General features: G+C 41.8%; 1 protein-coding gene across 1 annotated transcript in view; it reads right to left on the bottom strand.

The window, feature by feature from the left end:
* Positions 1–2834: 2834 nt before the first annotated feature.
* LOC107119905 (proton myo-inositol cotransporter-like) overlaps positions 2835–22896 on the bottom strand; it is a gene marked incomplete at its 3' end in the record, with an annotated part of 36040 nt that continues 15978 nt past the window's right edge. The window contains exons 3-4 of the mRNA XM_015422524.1: positions 7232–7391; positions 2835–3043 (exon numbers count right to left, since the gene is read on the bottom strand). Of these exons, the coding sequence (XP_015278010.1) occupies positions 2835–3043; positions 7232–7391 (369 nt within the window). The remainder of the gene's footprint in view (positions 3044–7231; positions 7392–22896) is intronic.

The raw sequence follows: 22896 nt of genomic DNA, 5'->3' as shown, positions 1-22896 counted from the left end.
GTTTTCCTCTATTACTTTGCATTGTTCATTCAAGAAGTCCTCCTTATATCTCCTTGCTGTTCTGTGTAAATCTCTCCTTTTCACCTTTGACTTTCGCTTTCCCTCTTTCCTCTGCTATTTGTAAAGCCTCATCAGGCAGCCACTTCACTTTCTTGCATTTGTTTTTCTTTGGGATGGTGCTGATTGCTGCCTCCTGTATAATGTCATGAACCTCCATCCATAGTTATTCAGGCACTCTATCAAATCTAGTCCCTTAAATCTGTTCTTCACCTCCACTGTATATTCATAAGGGATGTGATCAAACCTGAATGGCCTAGTGGTTTTCCCAACTTTCTTCAGTTTAAGCCTGAATTTTGCAATAAGTAGCTCATGATCTGAGCCACAGTCAGCTCCAGGTCTTGTTTTTACTGATTGCATAGAGCTTCTCCATCTTTGACTGCAAATGATATAATCAATCTGATTTCTGTGTTGCCCATCTGGTGATGTCTATGTGTAGGTTGTTGGAAGAGGGTGTTTGCTATGACCGGTGTGTTCTCTTGACAAAACTATGTTAGCCTTTGCCTGGCTTCATTTTATTCTCCAAGGCCAAACTTGTCCATTATTCCGGTTACCTTTTGACTTCCTACTTGAGCATTCCAGTCCCCTACGATGAGAAGGACATCCCTTTTTTTGGTGTTAGTTCAAGGAGGTGTTATAAGTCTTCATAGAACTGTTCCACTTCAGCCTTCTCTGCATCAGTGGTTGTGACATAGACTTGGATTACTGTGATGTTGAATGGTTTGCCTTTGATTTGGACTGAGATCATTCTGTCATTTTTGAGACTCTATCCCATTACTGCCTTTTTCACTGTCTTGTTGACTAAAGGCCACCCAATTTTTTCTACGGGATTCTTGGCCACAGTAGTAGATATATTAGTCTTCTGAGTTGCCCATTCCTGTCCACTTTAGTTCACTTATTCCCAAGATGTTGATGTTCAGTCTTCTAATTCATTTTTGACCACATCTAGCTTACCTTGATTCATAGATCTTACCATGTTTTTTATGAGGGGGTTCAATTTATTGTGTTATTGAAATTACCAGAACACCAGACTATAAATCAAAGACTGAACGTGAGACCAAGTGTCATCTAAATTAAGTTGAACGATAGGGGTTTGAAATATGTCATTTAGAGAGCTTTTTGAAAGAAAAGACAGGTACAGATTAATCAATCCACCTACATTTAAACCTTTTCTGACCTTCATATGATGCATTAAGTCAAAACATTTTGAAATGTATTTGCAGCCATGATGGGGTTAAAAAAAAACAAGAAAAAATACAGAACACAAGTACCCTGGGGTTTCAAACAATTAATTGTAATCTGTGAATGCCTCAGAGAAGCTACAAAGTTTTCTTAAGACAATTCCCTCTGTCATATGTTAAACCCAAAATCAAATGAGGTAACTTTGCATATCATGTCACCATGTGCAGCTATTCAGGCAACAATGTGCAAAATGATCATTTTCTCCACACAATACTTTGTTCGCTCTTCAATTAAAATGCACATATGGCAATCTCACCCTGTTTCCTCCCTCACACAGAGGATTTTCCCTTTGCTTTTTCTTTCTTGCTGAGCAGCCTCTGTATCTATTTTCTTCTTATTTATTGGTTTATGGCTGTCCCACCCTGTCACATTATTATATATTTTAATGCTGGCCCAGCACAGGGACTTGAGGGAAGAGACAAAATCACCTTCTTATCTTCTGAAATGGCACACAAGAGGCTTCTAGAGGTTTAAAATAAAATATTTTATTTAACTTGGAGGGGAAAAGGTCAGGTGGAATCAGAGGTAGAATATATGAAGTAAAATAGACGATAAAAACTGAGGTAACTTTGTAATCACACCAACTCCAGATATTATGTTGCCAACAAGTGTTTTTGCTTTCCCACAAGGTCTTTGAAACTTTGAGGAGAGAGGCTTTCTTTTCAGTTTCTGCTTTAACTCACAAGCATAGGTTCCCGAGTTTCAGTGAAACTTCACATTTAGAAGGCAGGAATCTACAACCAAGTTCCCAAAATCCTTCTTCACACACAGACCAGGGATCGGTCCTCTTTCAAGAGCTATGTCCCTTTTCACTGGGCAGGGATTACTTCTCTTAACTTCCCTTTTCGCCTTGAATGGGGATCCTTATTGATCCAGGCCACTCCTTCCTTGCCTCTTTCCCAGTCCTCAGTCAGTGCCAAACTGTCTGTTCTTCCAGTTCCCAACTGTCATTTGTTAACTGACGCTCTCCATGGAATTCTGTATGAACTGCCTGTCACTCAAAGGTTTTCAAACTCTGTGGGGGATTAACCCTTGATAGTCCATCACAGCATGTCTAACAAAGAGTAAGCCACACTTCTAGCAAATACCTCTCCCAATACAGCCAGAAATGTTTATGTTAAAAGCTCCTCTACCAAGCACATAATGAACTCTGGAAAACACTCCCAATGCATACATTTTTATTTAAACAAAAGAACTGAAGGCTAAGCATCATTTTTTTTTTCTTTAGACCATTTTTTTTAAACATCACAAGCAAACTTTTGGGTATGCAGTCTACTGTGCTTTCATGTCTCCAGTTGCAATTCAGTGTATGTTACCTGGGAGTAAGCCCCATTACATACAGTGGGATTCATGACTGAGTGAACACATATAGGATTATGTCGGTAGTTACTATATGATAAAACTCTGGCAGCTCCCTTCAATCAAATGTTCATTCAATCTGAATCTTGTAACAAGCAATCCAAGAAACAGCTGCTACAAAGCTGGTCTTAATCTGCTCCTTGTTAATAATCATAATAAAAACAATTCAGCCTTACCTGAACCAACTTCTTTTTCTTCCTCTTCAATGTTATTCTTGATACTATCATATTCTTCATCTATTGTTTGGTTACCTCGCATCCGAGAAAGAATTCTACGTGCCTTTTGAGTTTGCCCTTTCTGAATAAGCCAGCGGGGACTTTCAGGAAGAAAGAGGAAGCCAAGAAATTGTATTACAGCTGGAATGGCTGAAAGGCCTAACATGTACCTGGAGGAGAGAAGGAAAAGGCTCTAATGCAGATTTACAAAATTCTCTTCGCAGTAAAACCAGCAAGAGTTTACAGCCGCAGCCATTTCCTGATGTATTTGTCTGAATAATAAAATGATGATGATTATTTAATTTATACCCCACCCTATCCCACAAGTGGGCTCAGGGCAGCTCACAACATAATATTCGTGAAACAATAAAAGCGATAAAACCAATAAAACAACAAATGGCACGATAAACAAGAACAGAAAGGGCATGCCTCATACCAGGTGAATAAAAAGCTCCAGTGTTCAAGTAATGTTACCTAAAGCAGCAGGGCTGCCTCAGCCAAAAGCCTGGTTGCCACTTTACTGTTGAACTATTAATATGAGCTGTCAGATGAGCTGTCAGATCAGTATGATCTGAGTGTCAGCAGTGAGACTGCTAGAAGCCTGTCTTGGCCGGTTTAGTCCAGATATGGTGTGAGGCCACAGGCATGACTCAGCTCTAAGCTGATTGGATGTAATTATGTATATAAGTGGACAAGTGCAGACCAGGGTATCCTCTTTGAAATTTATGGCGTCTGGCGAAGCACTCTGTCCGAGTGTAGTATATTCTGTATATTCTGTAAATAAACTGTATATAGTTCACCACAGAACTGAGTAGTGTGGTACTATATAAGGCTGGAATTACTACTGCCTGCTGGAGAGTGGCTGAAACTGTTGGTTTGGCTGCAATAGTCCTGGGGGTTGGCAAACACCTATCACTGGTACCCAGGCCGTCTGTAGCGCACGATAAACAAGAACAGAAAGGGCATGCCTCATACCAGGTGAATAAAAAGCTCCAGTGTTCAAGTAATGTTACCTAAAGCAGCAGGGCTGCCTCAGCCAAAAGCCTGGTTGCCACTTTACAGGCTCTGCAGAACTGTAATAGGTCCCACAGGGCCCTGATCTTGGGTGAGAGCATGTTCCACCAGGTTGGGACAAGGGCCAAAAAAGCCCTTGCCTTGGTTGAGGCTAAGCGGACATCCCTCAGGCCGGGGATGGGAGAACTCAGAATTTGTAACGTTCAACATTAGTAAGAGTAGAACAAGAAAACACGAAAAAGAAAAACAAGTTGAACTCACCTATAACTGTTGTTAGTGGGATGTGTTAGAACAGGGGTCCCCAACTCATACCTAACTCTTTTAACTGCAGATACTGAGGATGGAACCTGGGACCTTCTGCACCTAAAGCAAATTCTCTACCACTGAGCCCCTCCCAATAAAAAATTAATTCCATAGTCTTTCTGATCCAGCTTCAGTTCTGAGGGACCAAGAATGCAGACAGCCACAGAAAAATCTATTACCTCTATACTCTACCCTTGCCCATATGACTTATAACAATATCTAACTAAAGGTGATTTCCCTGCCGAAATAAATGCTTACTTAAAAGGAAATGGGAAGGCCTTCAGTGCCTTTCCTTCTAAAGAAGCATTCCTAAGCCTAATAAGCCTGTGTGGCAAACATCCACTTCTTGGAACAGGTACTCAAGCGAACGGTACCTACACAAATCCAGGTTCTCTTCGATGAAAATCATTCTCTATGACAATCATTGCCTGGGTCACAACACTCATCAGGAGACTGAAAGGCTAAGTCGATGTCCTTAGACTCTAGAACCTGCAGCTGGTGCAAAATGCGGTGGCTAGGCTGTTGATGGGTCTCACTATGCGGGAACGCATCCAGCCTGTGCTAAAGGCATTGCACTGGCTGCCAATAGTGTTCCGAATTTGCTTCAAGGTGCTGGTTTTGAGCTTTAAAGCCCTTTATGGTCAGGGGCCTGTCTACCTGAGGGACTGCATTTCCCCGCATGTTCCCCAGAGAGCACTTCGATCAGGACTCCAAAACCACCTGGCCCTCCCTGGTCCAAAGGAAGCCAGATTGACATCAACTAGGACCAGGGCGTTTTCTTTAGTAGCACCGGCTTACTGGAATGAGCTCCCTGGTGAGATCAGGGCTCTGCGGGACCTCTGACAGTTCCGCAGGGCCGTGACAACGGAGATTTTCCAACAGGCCTTCCGATAACCTCTGGGCCAACCTAGAGCTGAAGCTTTTCAGAGCAGTAGTACAGTTGACAGCATGTGAACGCACTTTACTCAGAGAACCGTCATCGATAATAACGGTTTTAAATTGTATTATGCAGTGTTTTAGATATTTTTGTATTGAATATATATTGTTTTACTGGTTTTATGTGAGTCACCCTGAGCCTGCTTTGGCGGGGAGGGCGGGGTAAAAGTCAAAATAATAAATAAATAAATAAATAAATAATAGACCTCCCAACACCTTACAGTACTATCAACCATGATATCCTTCTGAGCCAACTGATTCAGCTGGATATCAGAGCACCATGCACCAGTGATTCTAGTGCCGTCTAATAAATTCCAGAATGTGATGCAAGCAGATAGCTGCTTAATCAGCTGACTCTTATGCTGTGGGGCCCTGAAACTATAATCGAGAGTTATTGAATAAAATCTCCTAAGAATGCTCAACGCTTCTCCTTTTCAGATGAGTCAGATTTGACAATGTAAGTTCCAAAAAACTGTATAGAAGCAGTAATGGAATAGAAGCAGTCAAATAAACTGAAGCTCAACAGACCAGAAGGAGGTACTTTTTGTTATCAATATGGCCAAAGAACTCTGAAGTCAGACTGTTTGGAGGAGGCAAATTCTAAGCTTGAGAGAGCTATTAGAACTGTACTTACAGATAGACATCTGAGTCTGTTCTGTGACTTTTAGTTGTTTTGCTCGCTTACAGCTACTGAACCAGCTGGAGTCTTTTTCAATAGCTGAGACCTCCTCACAGTTCTCTACGCTCTAATGACATGTATGCTGGACTATTACATTCTCCAGGAACTGCACCCTTAAACACTAATTGAAAATTTCAATTAGTGTAAACCTCAGCAACAAGATCACTGACTGGTGGGGAAAAGGCACTCACATGAAGCAAGACACCATTTACATAATTTTGTGGTGTACCATCCAAAGCATCTATAGGGAACACTTTCTACATAGGCTGCCTAGGAAGAGGGAAAAAGCACATGCAACCTGAATAATTGGGGGAATGCAGAAAATAAACCTCATAGCTTGAAACAACATGCAAAATAAGCAGGAAGAAGACAAAGCAAAATAAGCAGGAAGAAGAAAAACCAGAAATTGCTAAGCCCTCCTTAAGCTCTATTCATGTATCCCTGTCACAACTGATCTCCAATAGGGATCCCTTTGAAAATGGACATTTCAGCTCATTCAAGCTCATAGCGGCCAAAAGTGGAGAAATCTCAGACAGAAGCAATCCTTAAAGCTCAGGTGGATACCTGACAGAATCTCCTCTAACACCACAGGAGCAACTGTGGGTATCTGCTTCCTTCTACTGTTCCTGAGAAACCTGAACAACACAGTTGCTGCCACGGAACTGAATGGCTGGGCTGCTCAGCATCTCTCAGCAGGCACCATATGAACATGGATGAGGTAATATAACCAACTAAAGCACATACAGTGTGTTATTTGTTGTTGCTGGAATGTTGTGATATTGTGCCTAATAAAGCTGGTTTTAAATCATGACACTAGTAGCCATGGTTTTGTCTTTGTCCAGCTAGGATCCACAAAGAATACTATGTGCACTTGAATCTAAACATGATCTTCTGCTTACATGAGGGAGATAATTTTCAGTTTCTCCTTTTCACTACAGCCTCCCCATGAAATATCCCCATGCACTTCTTCAGGGGCACCTGTTCAAGGGCACTTGTTTGGGGGTGGGGGTGGGAAATACAGCAGGGAAATACATAAGCCGGTGTCCCAAGATAGTATTTTTCTTTGTTCAGCCCATGAATATATTTTAAATGGATATGCCCAAAACATACAGTAACTATTCAGACAGACTGAACTGCCAAAATCACAAAAGGAGATAAGATTCTAAATCACAATTTTTTTAAAAAAGTTATAAAACAACTTATAAAATATTTGAAATGTTCATGGGCTGGTTCTTGTATAAATATATTTGAGTGGGATTTCTGCTATGCCCTTGGAATCTTTCTTCCTTGTTGCAGCTATTCAAAAGGGGGAGCTAAACTTTCACAGTTCGACTCTGCAAAAGAAACTGCCACTAAGAAGACTATTACGCAATTTGTTATGGCAACTTCATTTGTAGCTTTAAATGTTAAAAAAAATCATACCAACCTCCATCCATTTTTTGGAAGGTAACTGAAGGCTCCATCTATCACACTCGCAAAAAACTGGCCACCTGTGATGAAGAGTGCATTTATAGTAACTAATCTGCCTCTCAGATGGGGTGGAGCAACTTCTGCAATGTATACTGGAACTGTCATAGAAGCAATACCTGCAAGGGAGACATTAAATCAGTAATCATCTCAACAAGACTCTAAGCATGAAAGCAGAGCATGTCCTTAATATCATAACAGTTATCTAACAATCATGACACTTGCCCTTAAAGAGGAAAAAACGTATTCATATCTAAGTACTGGCTGGTAATATTTATAAGCAAACTGACTGTAACATCCAAAATAGACACAAGATTATTCAAGTGGAAAATAAAGTTTAAAAGCAGGTCACTGAAAACAGCTGAAACATAAAGGATGTCTAATATGTAACCACGTATTGTTAGTCATCTTGTGTCTGACAAGAGGAGGTAGAATATAAATGTTTTAAATTAAATAAAATAAATATATACACACACATACCTAGAGACAAGTCTGAGCTAGTTACTTCTAACAAACCATTCTCACACAAACGATCCTCATTCCATATATACAAATGACAGACACAAGAAAAAAAATCAGTTTTTATTTCTGAAAAGACATATTTGTATCATGGTTACAGGGTTACAGACCACACCAATCCTACTCCCCAGCTCCTTCCATAAAGCATACCCAGGTGCTTGGGCACCACAGAGGATTTCTATGGACAAAAGAGGATTTTTACAAATACCCCCTTCCCTTTGCTCTGCTTCCCCCAGGAGAACAATTTCAGGAGATAATTTGGGCTGCAGTGAGAGGAGAGAGGTGGGGAAGTCCTGCTCCATGGACAAAAATCCCTTCCTTCTACAGAAATTTCCAATGAATACAAGTCATTCTCCCCCACCAAGAGCCCTAAATATACCTACAAAGATCAAGATGGTAATCATCTTGTATATTGCAGCATTTAAAGAAACATTAGCATCAGCATATATACTAATATCAATTACGAATACACATTCCCTGGGATAAACAAAAAGTACCAGAGCTCAACCTGGGCTGCAATTTCAGGGGGGGGGGAGGTAAGGCGTCTCCACATTATTTCTTCACTCTTAAGATATAGCATCTCACCATATTTCTAAAGCAACTTAAGAAAAAAAAAGTAAGCTAGCCAGTTGCTGGAGTTTTATTTTTTATATTTTTTCCAACTTGTTCTTCAAAGTGCATCCAGCAGTAAACCTAATTCCCTCCAGCCTCCAAAGTTATTTTGTTGATCACATGTTCAACAAAACAAGAGTTATATTGCCTGAACATTCAGTCAACAAACTTGCTCACAGCAAGTCTGAGGCCATTCTTTCTGGCTAAAAGCCAGAAAAACAACATCAAATAGTTGTATTTTAACTATTACCCCAAAACATGCTCTTAAATACCAACATGGTTGGGGGGAGGGGGACCATAACAGTAAGGAAATAATTATTTAAAATCAAAATGCTATTTATAAAAATGTAGTTGAATAGTGACTACATCTGTATATAGTTCAGGTATTGAACCACAGTTGTTGCAATTGCCCACTATGTAACTGCTCAAGTAGGGAATACCTTTGTCATGTTCTCACAGTATGTGTAGCTGCTAATCAGAAGTGGCTACCCAACATATTGCTCAAACCACCCACTGAGCTAAATTACAGGATACAAGAGCCCTAAGCATAACTGTAATAAACAGCCTAGTTTATTTGATCCATCTCTGGAAACACCTTTTTCTTGTAACACCTAATACAAAGTGTACATGATACGACATCATCATCTGGGCTTCGTTTCATCAGTGATGGCAATGGGAAGGTATCAGCAAAGCAAGGTCATGCACACTTTGTATGCAAAGAAATTCTCAAACATTTGCAACATACTTTAGGCAAATAATCAGTCACCTCTCTCCTATTTGTGTGTGCTGTCAAGTGTTATCTATAATTACAGTGAAACTGTGAAAAAAACCATTCCAAAGTTGATCTGAACTTCAGGAATATAACATATTAGCTATACATTTATCTATAAATGGTAAAAAAAAAAAAAAAAGTCCTTCTGACTGGCAGCTGTGCCAGCACTGAAGCCAGAATGGTTTCACAGTCAGGTTCATATTACGACTTCCTATCAGAAACATTTTTCTTAATGGCATGGGCCAACACAATACTCGAGGTAGATAATAAAATCAACCTTAATATTTGCCAGTTTTAAGAATTTGAGCATCTAAGACTAACCATTTCATATTAGAAAAATTAAACAATGTTGAATTAGCAATTAAATATATTCAGCATAAAGACACAAAGAATGGAAGACCATATCCACAAGCTCGTGTTCTAGATAATGGGTCCCCAACCTTTTTGAACCTGTGGGTACCTTTGGAATTCTGTCACAGTGTGGTGGGCACAGCCACAAAGCAACTGCCACCAAACAGTTTCTGCAGGAGGTGGAGCCAGCTACAAAATGGCTGCTGCAGCCTACCTTATTTATTTATTTATTTATACATTCGGCTTATATACCGCCCTGACCCCGAAGGGTCTCTGGGAGGTTTACATAGGAGTCTAGGTCTGCTTTCCCTATCTACGGCCACATAGTGCAGGGGCGGGGGGCTGCCTACTGGCACCCAGGTGGTGGGGCTCGCTGTTTTTCCGGCTCGGCTCCTTCCGGCGGCCTTCGGGTCGATGCTTCCGTCCTGGCAGCCAGGGATAGGTCTTCCCTTTTTTGGTGGCTTTATTTCTGGCGGGCCCATCTGGTGCACGGATTCGCGTCAGCACGGCTCCGGCTAATGTCACCTTCAGCCACACAATGAAGATCCTTGTGCTGTGATGGCAATTGCTGCCAAAGCAATGTTTTTTAAAAATGTGCACAGTCACTCAGAAGCCCTGCTGGGCAAGAGCCCCACCTGGCCCCACCCACTTTCTAAAAACACTTTGCAGGTACCAGGAAAGGTACTGGCAGGTGCCATAGCACCCACAGGAACCACGCTGGGGATCACTGTTCTACATGAACGAGGCAGGGTTACTTCAAATCAGTAATGTTTCTTAAGCATATTCCTTGAAGCAATCAATGTGCATCATCTCAAAGTAGTCACATATTAACTTCTGTGCAGTCCAAAAGAGGTACATTCCTAACAAAAGAAAGATGACTGGGGCATAATTATCCCACTGTCCCACAAGAGACTATTCTAAATTATGCCAAAGAGTGCTTATTAGTCCATTCTTTGACATGCTACATAAATGCAGTTTCCTCTGGCCAAGCACAGCAGCTGCATTATAGAGAAATATGCAGCAAAGATTAAGCTACACAATGCAATAAGACAGTCATTTTTCTACAAACTTTGCTCTATAGTGATCTGCTTAACTGATGAATGGGGGACAAATCTCTCTAAGTCTGCAGAAGCAAGTAAAAGGAGAGAGATATTTTATAGCTCATTTAAGATTTTAAGTATTTCCAACTATGTTAGCCAGGTAAACTCAATAGAACTTACTGAGTTTCCCAAGGCAACGAAGAGGATTTTAGCAAAACTAATTAGTAGTACGGGCTCATTCCTAGCAACATTTATTTTCACCAAACTAGCAGAATTACAGTGCCATCCTAAAAGTGTTACACCCTTCTAAACCCACTGACTTCAATAGACGCAGGATGGTGTAATTACCCTGTTTATTGATTATCTCGTTCTCTTCACCAAATAAGTATTTAAGTAATTTTTTTAAATCACAGCAGCGCAATTTCTGCCTTCACCCAAGCAATCTTTTAGCATGTGACTTGGGACCCATGGATGGACTGAAAAGTAGCATATGAACATAAAAAATAATAAATCATACACAGGACAAATGGATATGACCAGCACACAAAATTGTTAGTTTCTCTACCACAAGTTTGCTCAGATCATTCTATTACTACATGTGGTGTATTTTTCTTGCCACTCATTATCATGCACAATGAAGTTAGGGTTCTTTAGAACAACTTTGCAGCTTAGTATAGATAACAGTCAACAGTACCTTGGATAAGGTATTCTCCCCAGCTACCGAATTTCAAAATGTATTTATTTAGAAAATTTCTATACCGCCTTTATTTTATTTATTTTATTTATTTATTTATTTATTCTCCGCCCTTAAGACAGCTAATGTTTAAAAGTTTAATCATACAAAAGCAATGTAAAACAGTATCACATATCTAATTCTGAATAATGGCCCTAGAATGCAAATCAAACCATCCTCAAAGTATCTACACACCTGGGAGAGGGGGTGTTAAAAGTTTTAAAAACCTTACCAGGGGCAGGCTGAGAACTGACAGTGCTAGATCATGAGATCTCAGCTGCCATTTTGAGGACTGCTTAACAACCCAATAAGTAGGCAAAGATAGCAGGGACTGCAGGGATGTGCCACTGCCAGGAAAGTCAAACAGGCAGAGGAGACAGTGACTGTAAAGGTGGTGGAGAAGGTGACTGAGATGCCACTGCAGGGGAGGCATCTGCAGTGCTGCAAGTGAGTAGGCAGGCAAGGCAGAAATGGGAAATGCAGTGGGGGACAAATGAGGGAAGGGAGAAGGGTGGGGCAGGGAAGTGGAGAAAGGTAGTGAGGGAGTCACAAAAAGAAGTTGCAGGAGGAAGCAGGGAACAGTGGCCAGTAGCTCACAAAGTAGAATTTTTGCTCACAAGACTCCACGGCTTAGAGGGATCCAGGAATTCCCCCACCCAAAGAGCTGCTCACAGGTCCCAACTTGCAACCAACTATTTTTTTTTTAAATTCAAACAATATTGTATTGCCTCTACTGTATTCGCAACCAGAGTCATAAACAGCAAGAATTCAAACAATAAAATCCAAGATTTTAACGGTAGTAGAAATGTAATTTGCATGTGATTAAAAGCACGTGCAAACAAGGACATAACCTCCAGGTGCCTAAAATATGATAATTTAGGCACCAGGAGGCTTAAAAAGGGAGCTCCACAGTTAGGATGGCACCACAAAGAACGCCACCTCTGTAGTAGCCATTAAATTTCTAAAGGTTGGCATTCTCAGACAAGGACCTTTCTAAAATACCTTAACAAAGGGAAAGGAGCGCTAAGACCATGGGGCTGGATCCAAAGAAAAATCCCCTGCCGAGTAAAGGGATTTCTTTCAGTGGATTGGACCCTCCTCAGCTCCCGCCTCTCACTGTAGCCTAAAACGAACCCCAAAACACTGATCTGGTGACAGGGGAATCAGCAAAAATCATCTTCCCTTCCATCAGTGGAAGCTTCTGCTGGATTCAAGTCCTTAAGATATTCAGGTCCCAGACCATTCAGAGCCTCATACATCACTGCTGAGTTTCAACTGTGCCCTGAGAAGATGGGAGTCAAAGATGAAATTTAATAATGAGAAAAAAGTTGCTGTGGCTAGTCCCAGTCTGGCTGCCATATTCTGGACCAGATGCAGTTTGCAGTACAATGCATTACAGTGATCATCCTTGATGTTACCATTGTATGAACACTATGGCAAGTTCATTTCTATCCAGGTAGAATCTGAATTAGCAACCCATGGAAGGCTCTTTGTACAACAGTAACCACCAAATTAAGGAGCTGCGGTGGCTCAAGTGGTTAAGACGCTGAACTGCAGGCTGTAGAAGGTCAGTAGTTCAGCAGTTCGAGACCCGGGTGCCGCATGATGGAGTGAGCTCCCATCTCTAGTTCCAGCTGATGCCAACCTAGCAGTTCGAAAGCAAGAAATTGCAAGTAGATAAATAGGTACCACTTCGGTGGGAAGGTAACACAGCGTTCTGTGCGCCTTGGCGTTCAGTCATGCCGGCCACATGACCACGGAAACGTCTTTGGACAGCGCTGGCTCTTCGGCTTTGAAACGGAGATGAGCACCGCAACCCTAGAGTCGGATTCGACTGGCTTTCGAGCAAGGGAACCTTTACCTTTACCTAACCACCAAATTACATCACTTGTTTCTACAAGGCATCATAACCCCATCCCAAGTAAGAGAAAGATTACTATGCTGGGGTTACCAACAACACCATTGCCTTATTTGAATTATGCTCCAGCCTACCTGCAACCCCAAGTATTTACTTAGAACTTACACTTCACCTGCTCCAAATGGAAATATCATAGTTCACTAAGACCACAGTTTATTTGTGATTATTTACCTGGTCTAAGGAAGCAAGCAGTCGGGACCTCTATGCAGGAAGGATTACTAGGGTTTTGCTTGCTCTTTACAAGTTTAAACGTCACTTCTTAGGGGTTTTTTTAGAATTGCAACCCACGAATATTTGATTACCTGAACCCTGTTATACCTGAATTCTATACAGTGAAGAACAAACAACTGTATATAGAATTAAGTGCAAGATAAGAATTTGTTAACGAGTTGCTTAATAACTGGTATGTTTCTGTTTAAATAGTCCCGGGCATGGCTCAGAAAGGGGAGGGGGAGTTCCAGGCCAGTTAGTGAGCCTTTTAATGGCAGCCCTCCCCCTTTAAAGCAGTTTATGATGGATAATTATCTACAGCAATGTATATCAGATAAGAGACAAGTTAACAGCGTGTCTTGGACCTTTTACAACTTTTAATCACTTTAAGCATCTAGATGAGGAAGACATTTTTGATCCGCCTTGTGGACTTCAAATTAATGACAGTGTCCAAAACTTTTTTCCTGATTTATCTCAGTGTGCCAAGGAACAAACTATGTTTGATTTGGATTTCATGGGCACACAGTGTCTCACGATCAGTAAATTGGCTGCAAAGTTATTCAAGAATCTATCATAAATTAATATAAATATGGACATGATTAAATCCAGTATTGCTGACATACAAGGTTTTCTCACAACCTACTCATTACCGAAATCTACAGCAAAAGTATACTTCAGACAGAGGGTATCTCTGGATTGACTGGGATTAAAGAAAGGCAAATTATTGCTGAGGACTTCAATGCAAACTCCTCAAAAACCCAACCCAACAATAATGGTGGAAGCATGTACCTAATCAAGAATTCCTTGGCTTTTTTTTTAGTATTTCCATTGCCTGGTAGTCATACTTCTGGATGGAATTCAAAACTACAAATTAGAGCCAACTTGGAACACTTAATTCATCTGCCAGTTAGACTTAGTGGTATCATCAATGTAAATGTGCTATCAACTTCAAGGCCAAATAAGAGACATGTTGTTACCGTTGTTACAGCAGAGCTACCTTCAGTTATTCTGGAACGTAAGAATTCATTACTAAAATATAATGTGTAGGTTAAACATGTGTTCGGTTCTGGAACCATAACCCTTTATTGAGTGTAATGAGTAATGACATCATGGATAAACAGATAAATAGCAAGGGAAACCATAATGCTCAGATTCCATAAAATATGGACACCCAGGATAAGAAAAGGAAGCAATACCAAGTCGATGAGTAATCTAGGAAGAGCCTAGTACTGAGTTAATGATGGTGGAGGATATAGTTATTCTGCCTGAACAAATAAAAAATGATGCAGATAGGGCAATTATAATCTTAGCCCCTCTGAAATGACTAATATTTCTGTTTCAGCTCAAATTGATGATTTACTTAATCTATCTAATCATTCTGGCCCAGATAACTAAGTCTGAAACTATTCTTTTGTCACCTGTTAAATTAGCTGTTAAGAAGCCAAACAGAGTGGTTTATGCTGAGATCTATCAGCCCCATGAGTCCACTGAAATGGACTCAAGAAGGAATTTAGACCAACAAAGAGATAGTAACGTTCACCTTTGTCTTTCCTGAACTGTCCTGTAATAACCAATGCCAGTCACCTCTCAGATAGAGCAAGGGGCATAAGGGCCATATGATACGATCCCCTACAGTATATGTCTCCGATTTCCACTTTAGATCAGGGATCCAGTGGTAACATTGTTTAAACTGCATTTCAGGACTGGTGGGCACCAGTTCCATTAATATGTTCACCCATATCAATAGAACAGGTAAATTCCTCTATTGTTATACCCATCTAAAAGAAGGGAGAACGAAAAGATCCCGCTAACTATAGGCCAGTAAGCATACTCGACATTATAGGAAAACTCTATGCAAGGCATCTCTTATTTAAACTAGACATGTGGATGTCTGAAAGAGATCTACTGGTACCAGAGCAAATTGGATTTAGACCAGTACATTCAACCTTAGATCACTGTCTCTTATTCCAAAGCTTTTATTAACAAATATGAGAATGGACTATTTAGACAACTATATGTCGCATTCATTGACCTTAAAGCAGCTTTTGATTCTATCCCAAGAAAGCACCTTCAAGGTAAACGGAGTAATTTGAACATAGAGAATAAGTTACTGAAATGTATTAAAGAAATTTATACCAATACCACTCTTAAGGTTAGACTAGGTATTCACAGCCAATTGTTTAGCCTTGTTGCAACTTCAAAAGGAGTGTGCCAGAGTTGTATCTTGGCCCTTCTGCTTTTCAGTCTTTTTATAATGATATTGTTAAACATCTTCCAGGAGTACAACGTCTCCCAGTTAGACTTGGTAAGAAGCCCATTTCAGTACTTCTTTACACTGATGATATTCTGTTTATATCCCATACACAAGTTGGCCTTAAGGCTTCTGAAACAGTTTAGCCTTTACTGTAGAAATAATTTACTACATGTAAATTGTGACAAAACAATGATCATGGTCTTTAGTAGAAGGACCCATCTTCACAACTGGACAATGGTCAGGATCCCATCAGAGCAGGTGAGCTCTTTCAAATATCAAGGGATTACTCTTCTACAATTCTGGCTTTTGGTCAGTACATGATCTTGACCTTGAACATGCATAGCAGAATTTCAAAAAGATTCTGTTCAGCATCCTCAGATTTTATAGAAGAGGAGGCCAGTTGCTGCCCCCACTTTTGGAAATTTACAGAACAAAGTTACATTCTGAGCTATTACATGGAGCTCCAATCTGGGGATTTGGAAATTTCAACCCACTTTAAGTTATCCCATATCTCTCCCTTATAATAAAAGAGTTTTGGGTGCCAAAGTTCTAAAATGCACTCCTTTAGTGTTAGGCCGAAAAAACTGCCACTCGGAAGACACTGGCTGGGTTCATTGGCTGCTTTGTGCAGTCCCGGCCAGCGTTCCAAGGTCATTTACATATGGAAGCTGATTGGACTACACTCCATTCCACACCTGAAACTCCCCCCCCCCCCCGCAAGGCAGTTGGAATTTTCAGTTGGAAGAGCAGAATGATGTCAGCTGCTCCCTAGGCAGAGGCTGTGTGGGTGTGTGGGGGGGGGGGTTGTAAAACTTAAGACAGACAGGCAGATAGGGTTGCCAACTCCAGGTTGGAAACTTCCAGGATATTTTAGGGATGAAGCCTGCTGAGGGTGGGATTTGAGGAGGAGGAGGAAGAGGGGGCCCTCAGACAGATACAATGCCATGCTGCCCACACTCCAGACAAGCTGTTGCCAGTCTCCAGGTGACAGCTGGAGAGATCTTAAAGCTTTGGTGCTACTTCAAAGTTCCCCAGGAGCCCAAAACAGAGAAGTGTTTTGGAAAATCTTGAGGAATTGTTTGGTGCATTTACGATGGGGCTCCTGGGGAACTATTGTTGCCAATCTTGGCCCAGCAACCATCAAACCATTCTCTTCAACCCCCTGCTGTGCAGCTGACTTCCCCCTAGGGTTGCCAATCTCCAGGTGAGGGCTGGAGAGCACTCAGTATTACAACTGTTCTGCAGAAGGGAGGGCAGAAGTCAGCTGAAGTCAAAGGGGCAGATAATGGTAGGTTGATGGCTAGCTGGGAAGGAGATGGGGTTGCCAACTACATCCTGACAAATTCCTGGGGATTTGAGGGGTGGAGCCTGGAGCGGGTGGGGTTTGCAGAGGGGTGGGACCTCAGACAGGTACACTGCCATAGACTCCACCCTCCAAACCAGCCATTTTGTCCTGGGTAACAATTGTTGCCAATCTCCAGGTGAGGGCTGGAGAGCACTCAGTATTACAACTGTTCTGCAGAAGGGAGGGCAGAAGTCAGCTGAAGTCAAAGGGGCAGATAATGGTAGGTTGATGGCTAGCTGGGAAGGAGATGGGGTTGCCAACTACATCCTGACAAATTCCTGGGGATTTGAGGGGTGGAGCCTGGAGCGGGTGGGGTTTGCAGAGGGGTGGGACCTCAGACAGGTACACTGCCATAGACTCCACCCTCCAAACCAGCCATTTTGTCCTGGGTAACAATTGTTGCCAATCTCCAGGTGAGGGCTGGAGAGCACTCAGTATTACAACTGTTCTGCAGAAGGGAGGGCAGAAGTCAGCTGAAGTCAAAGGGGCAGATAATGGTAGGTTGATGGCTAGCTGGGAAGGAGATGGGGTTGCCAACTACATCCTGACAAATTCCTGGGGATTTGAGGGGTGGAGCCTGGAGCGGGTGGGGTTTGCAGAGGGGTGGGACCTCAGACAGGTACACTGCCATAGACTCCACCCTCCAAACCAGCCATTTTGTCCTGGGTAACAATTGTTGCCAATCTCCAGGTGAGGGCTGGAGAGCACTCAGTATTACAACTGTTCTGCAGAAGGGAGGGCAGAAGTCAGCTGAAGTCAAAGGGGCAGATAATGGTAGGTTGATGGCTAGCTGGGAAGGAGATGGGGTTGCCAACTACATCCTGACAAATTCCTGGGGATTTGAGGGGTGGAGCCTGGAGCGGGTGGGGTTTGCAGAGGGGTGGGACCTCAGACAGGTACACTGCCATAGACTCCACCCTCCAAACCAGCCATTTTGTCCTGGGTAACAATTGTTGCCAATCTCCAGGTGAGGGCTGGAGAGCACTCAGTATTACAACTGTTCTGCAGAAGGGAGGGCAGAAGTCAGCTGAAGTCAAAGGGGCAGATAATGGTAGGTTGATGGCTAGCTGGGAAGGAGATGGGGTTGCCAACTACATCCTGACAAATTCCTGGGGATTTGAGGGGTGGAGCCTGGAGCGGGTGGGGTTTGCAGAGGGGTGGGACCTCAGACAGGTACACTGCCATAGACTCCACCCTCCAAACCAGCCATTTTGTCCTGGGTAACAATTGTTGCCAATCTCCAGGTGAGGGCTGGAGAGCACTCAGTATTACAACTGTTCTGCAGAAGGGAGGGCAGAAGTCAGCTGAAGTCAAAGGGGCAGATAATGGTAGGTTGATGGCTAGCTGGGAAGGAGATGGGGTTGCCAACTACATCCTGACAAATTCCTGGGGATTTGAGGGGTGGAGCCTGGAGCGGGTGGGGTTTGCAGAGGGGTGGGACCTCAGACAGGTACACTGCCATAGACTCCACCCTCCAAACCAGCCATTTTGTCCTGGGTAACAATTGTTGCCAATCTCCAGGTGAGGGCTACAGATTACTCACAATTACAACTGCTCTTCAGGTAGCAGAGATCAGTTCCTCTGGAGAAAACAGTGGACTCTGTCATTATACCCTGCTAAGGTCACCACAGCAAATTGACACTGTTTGCCCAAAGCCAGAGCACTGCCCCAGAGCCTCTTTCTAGATCCCGTTGTATTGCTTTCACAACGGGCTTTACTGCTAGTATATATATATATATACACACACACACACAATGTATTGACACTTTCCGGCTCTCCCATTGGCTGTGCTCTGCGCAACTACCACTCAAGAGTACTCGCGTGCCATATGGCTGTGTGCTGAGTTCGCTCCTCTCCTCCACAGCTGGCTTGGTCACTTCCCTGTCAGAATAAACTACCAACACTGCTGTCTCTCCTAACAAAGACACTTCTACTGCTGCTTGGCACCTCCACAACTGGCTGGCTACTGAGGTGAGCCACCGACCATAAAACCATTCTCTTCTCCTCCTGCTATGGGGCTCATTCTCCCCTCAGTGGCTGTTGCTAGGCAACCAAGCTTAGTTCTGTCAGTAAAAAGTCAGGGTAGGAGGCCCTTTCCAGGTCTACTTTGGCCTTTGTGGGGAACTCATTGGGGACAGTTGTCTCGAGTTCAGTTGTGATACTAGGCAATACCACACCCACTGTGGCATAGCAGTTAGCACTTCAGAACAGGGTCTGCCAGACCCAGATTCTTGCTGTGTAAACTGTGTGTGGTTTCGGACCAGTCATAGACTTTCAGCCTAACCTACCTCACAGGGTTGCTGTGCAGATCAAAAGGGGGAGAGGAGGAGGATGTAAGTTGCTTTGGTCCCCACTGCAGAGAAAGACTGTATTCTTCCTAGATAGAGGCTGTAGAGAGGGGGAAGGAGATGGAAAGCTGAAGTCAGAGGGGCAGATAAAGGTAGGATGATGGTTGGCTGGGAAGGAGATAAAGTTGCCAACTCCAGGTTGGGAAATTCATGGAGATTTGAGGGGTGGAGCCTGGAGAGGGTGGTGTTTGAGGAGGGGTGGGACCTCAGGCAGGTACAATGCCATAGACTCCACCCCCAAACCAGCCATTTCCTCCTGGGGAACCATTGTTGCCAATCTCCAGGTGAGGGCTGGAGATCACTCAGAATTACAACTGCTCTTCAAGTAGCAGAGATTAGTTCCCCTGGAGAAAACGGTGGACTCTGTGTCATTATAGCCTGCTGAGGTAGCCACAACAAATTGATGCTGAGTACCCAAAGCCAGAGCCTCTTTCTAGAGCCAGTTGTATTTATTTCCACAACAGGCCTTATTCCTAGTTCCTACTTCAGAATAAATTCATCCACATTTTGTTAGCAGTCCCAAATTCAACAGCATCAGCTATAGTTAGTTCTGAGTTGTCCTTACCCCTCCAATATCAACTCTAATCTCAAAGTTATCATTAATTTTTGGTTGAAAATAATTTTCTGCCGACTTTCAAGTTTTTTAACCCTGGCTTACAAGATGAAATTTAACTCATGAAGAAGTCGTGTTATGTTTAGAAGGTGTGATATATGTTTGTATGTATGCATGTCCTTGTTAATGTTATAAAAAATAAAAAACTTTAAAAAAGAAGTCATGTATTAAATTGTCAGTTAACAAAACAAATGCTGTTGGATATAAGTGGGACTGCACAGAAGCCATAAAGATGAACATGCTAGATCTTCAGAGCCCCAAGGCTCTACATCAGGCACATAGCATCAGTCTATAAAACAGACTCTCTCCTTATCTCAGTGAGTTCACCTAACAAGGGCCAGAAAATGTCTACATGTTAATATGTCTGAGGCAGTGTATACTACATGCTTACTAAACTAGTAAGCTCCAGGAACCACCTGGAACCACAGTTCATTCTACTCACAGCAAACACTAAATACAGTGGGACCACAGAGATACTGAGTACAATAACAAAAACAAAATACACCATGGAGAGCACAAATTACTCAAGGTCAGATAACATTCAAGTGCTGCTTAAACACATATGTCTCAAATTCAATTAAGGAAAAAATCATGCATAGAGACTGGAATGTAAATCCTTTAGCATGATCCACAAAAACTTATTACTTATTAAAGTAATAAGCAGGACCAATAAACGGGCTATATGCAGTCCTTGAAAACAACTGTTATCTCCTGACTGCTTCTTAATTTCCACGCTTTCAGGTCTGCAGAGAGGCTAAAAAACTGGCTGATGTCTCGTCGGCTGTGAAAATTTCGATCATTCTTCTTCATAAACAATGTATTCTTATGGAACTAATACAGATAACAAAACAAGCAAAGCATCTTGTATGCAGATATTCAAAACACACTTCAAACCTTATTACAAACAATATGAACCCTGACTCACCCACAAGGTTTACATATTTTGCATGCCTTATCAAACTCCCACATGGGCTCAGTTGCACTCCTTTCAGCAAAGTGGTTCTCAAATGCATAAACTCAGCTTGCGTGCTTAAAGCTAATCACGCCTGAATTATTTAAAGTCACAGAATGCATTTAAAGTCACAGAGTACATTTATCAGAAAAAAATGAAAGGTCTACAAATAAGAGGATAAGTCAAGTTCATTATTTAGACCACAAGGTGAAAAAGTTCTGTATTCAAAGATGTATCTTGCTTCTTTTTGCCATAGAAATTTCTGTATATCATGACAATTGTATTTTTGTGGTGTATATTTGTAAATAAAACATTTTAACTTCTCATAGTGGGTCATAACAAAATACTCAACGAGAGGAGCTGTCATAACAGAATTGCTAATTTGAGAAAGATGTTCCAGAATTCTGACTTTAATTATTCCCATGGAAGTGCCAACGTATTGCATCTTACACTCACATTCCAAAAGATACACAGAATGGTGTGTTCTGCAATTAGAATAATGTAGAAGTTGAATTATATATCCTTTCTGTGGATGTGCATATGCCTTAATGTCCAAAGAATATTTACAGGCTGCACAATTTTGAAAGCATTTATGATGCCCTAATAATATAGGGGTTACCTTGTTCTCCTTCTGAAAATCAGATCTTATAATGATTTCTCTTCTGTTTCAGCCCCTTCTGTATCCAATTTTTGGAGTCCCAAAACATCCAGCAATTCCTGACACCAAATGCCAATGCCTGTGAATTATGTTACTAATTTGTTTGGCCATAGGTGAAAAATCAAAAGCAAAAGACATATTTATTTAACTCTTTGGGTACATTTATCCTGGAGCAGAGTCTTCCTGTCAGTATGTGCTGCTCTTCTTTTAGCCTTTGTCACTATGTCACTATGGTACCCTCGCTCTAGAACATGGGCTTCCATAATCTTGGCTTCATTATTATAATCATAATGGTTGGTGGAATTTCTTTTTATGTGGAGGAACTGCGCATATGGTATATTATTTCTAAGATGAATAGGATGATTCAATTTTAAATGCAGTTAAGTATTTCTGTCAGTGCGCTTTTTATAAGATTTAAATGCCAGTTTATTCAGATGATCCCTGTAAATGATGGTGTCCAGGAAATTGATTTCAGCCTCACTGGCTTTACCCTCAAACTTAATGGTAATGTGTAAACTATTAAGCCACTTCAAAAAATCCTCAAAAAAGCAGGTTCTGTAAATACCAGGAACAGATCATTAATAAATCTATGGTAAATTGTAATGTACTTTTTGAACCTATTTGACTCATTATTCAAAAAATATTTGGATTTTTTTAAAAAATCATGAAAATATTTGCCAAACTGGGAGCACATGGGCTCCCCATGGAAATGCCACAAATTTGCAAATAGAAATCACTGGGGGAATCTAAAATATTTTTTTTTTCAAAAACAATGTCTACAATCTCTATCAGAAAAAAGTGATTCCAGTAGGTTCTCAACTATAGTCTAATTTGTTCATGGGGGAAGAAATTCCACTCATAGTGCTGCACTAACACAGCACTGGATACTGAAGCTTCCACTGAGGAAATTTATAAGGTGGCCACATGGTCACCTCTCTCAACCTTTTATCAGGCCCTACAGAATGAATATCCTTGCTCAGCTGACAGAGCCTTACTCTGTCTTTTATTACAGCAAGTTGTGCAGGGTATTACAGCAAGTTGTGCAGGTGGACTGATTTTCCCACCAGCATGAAGTACAACTGCTTTTGGATATCATTCCTAGCCCCACAACTAACATTTCTCGAGATGAGATGTAGGAGGGAAGAGGTCCGAACAGTACAGTACCTCCAATCTCCTCCATTCCGTTTAATGGAATGTCTCCTAAATCCAATGCTGTATCTCCCCCGCCCCTCTATCACTGGTATCCCCAAACCCTGCATGGCCTCCCTGCTGGATGTTATCGGCTCCTAATTGACCCAC

This window comes from Gekko japonicus, unplaced genomic scaffold (genome assembly GCF_001447785.1).
Source record: "Gekko japonicus isolate JY-2015 unplaced genomic scaffold, Gekko_japonicus_V1.1 scaffold1338, whole genome shotgun sequence".
NCBI classification, from domain to species: Eukaryota; Metazoa; Chordata; class Lepidosauria; order Squamata; family Gekkonidae; genus Gekko; species Gekko japonicus.
This window is presented reverse-complemented; position numbering and strand designations above follow the sequence as displayed.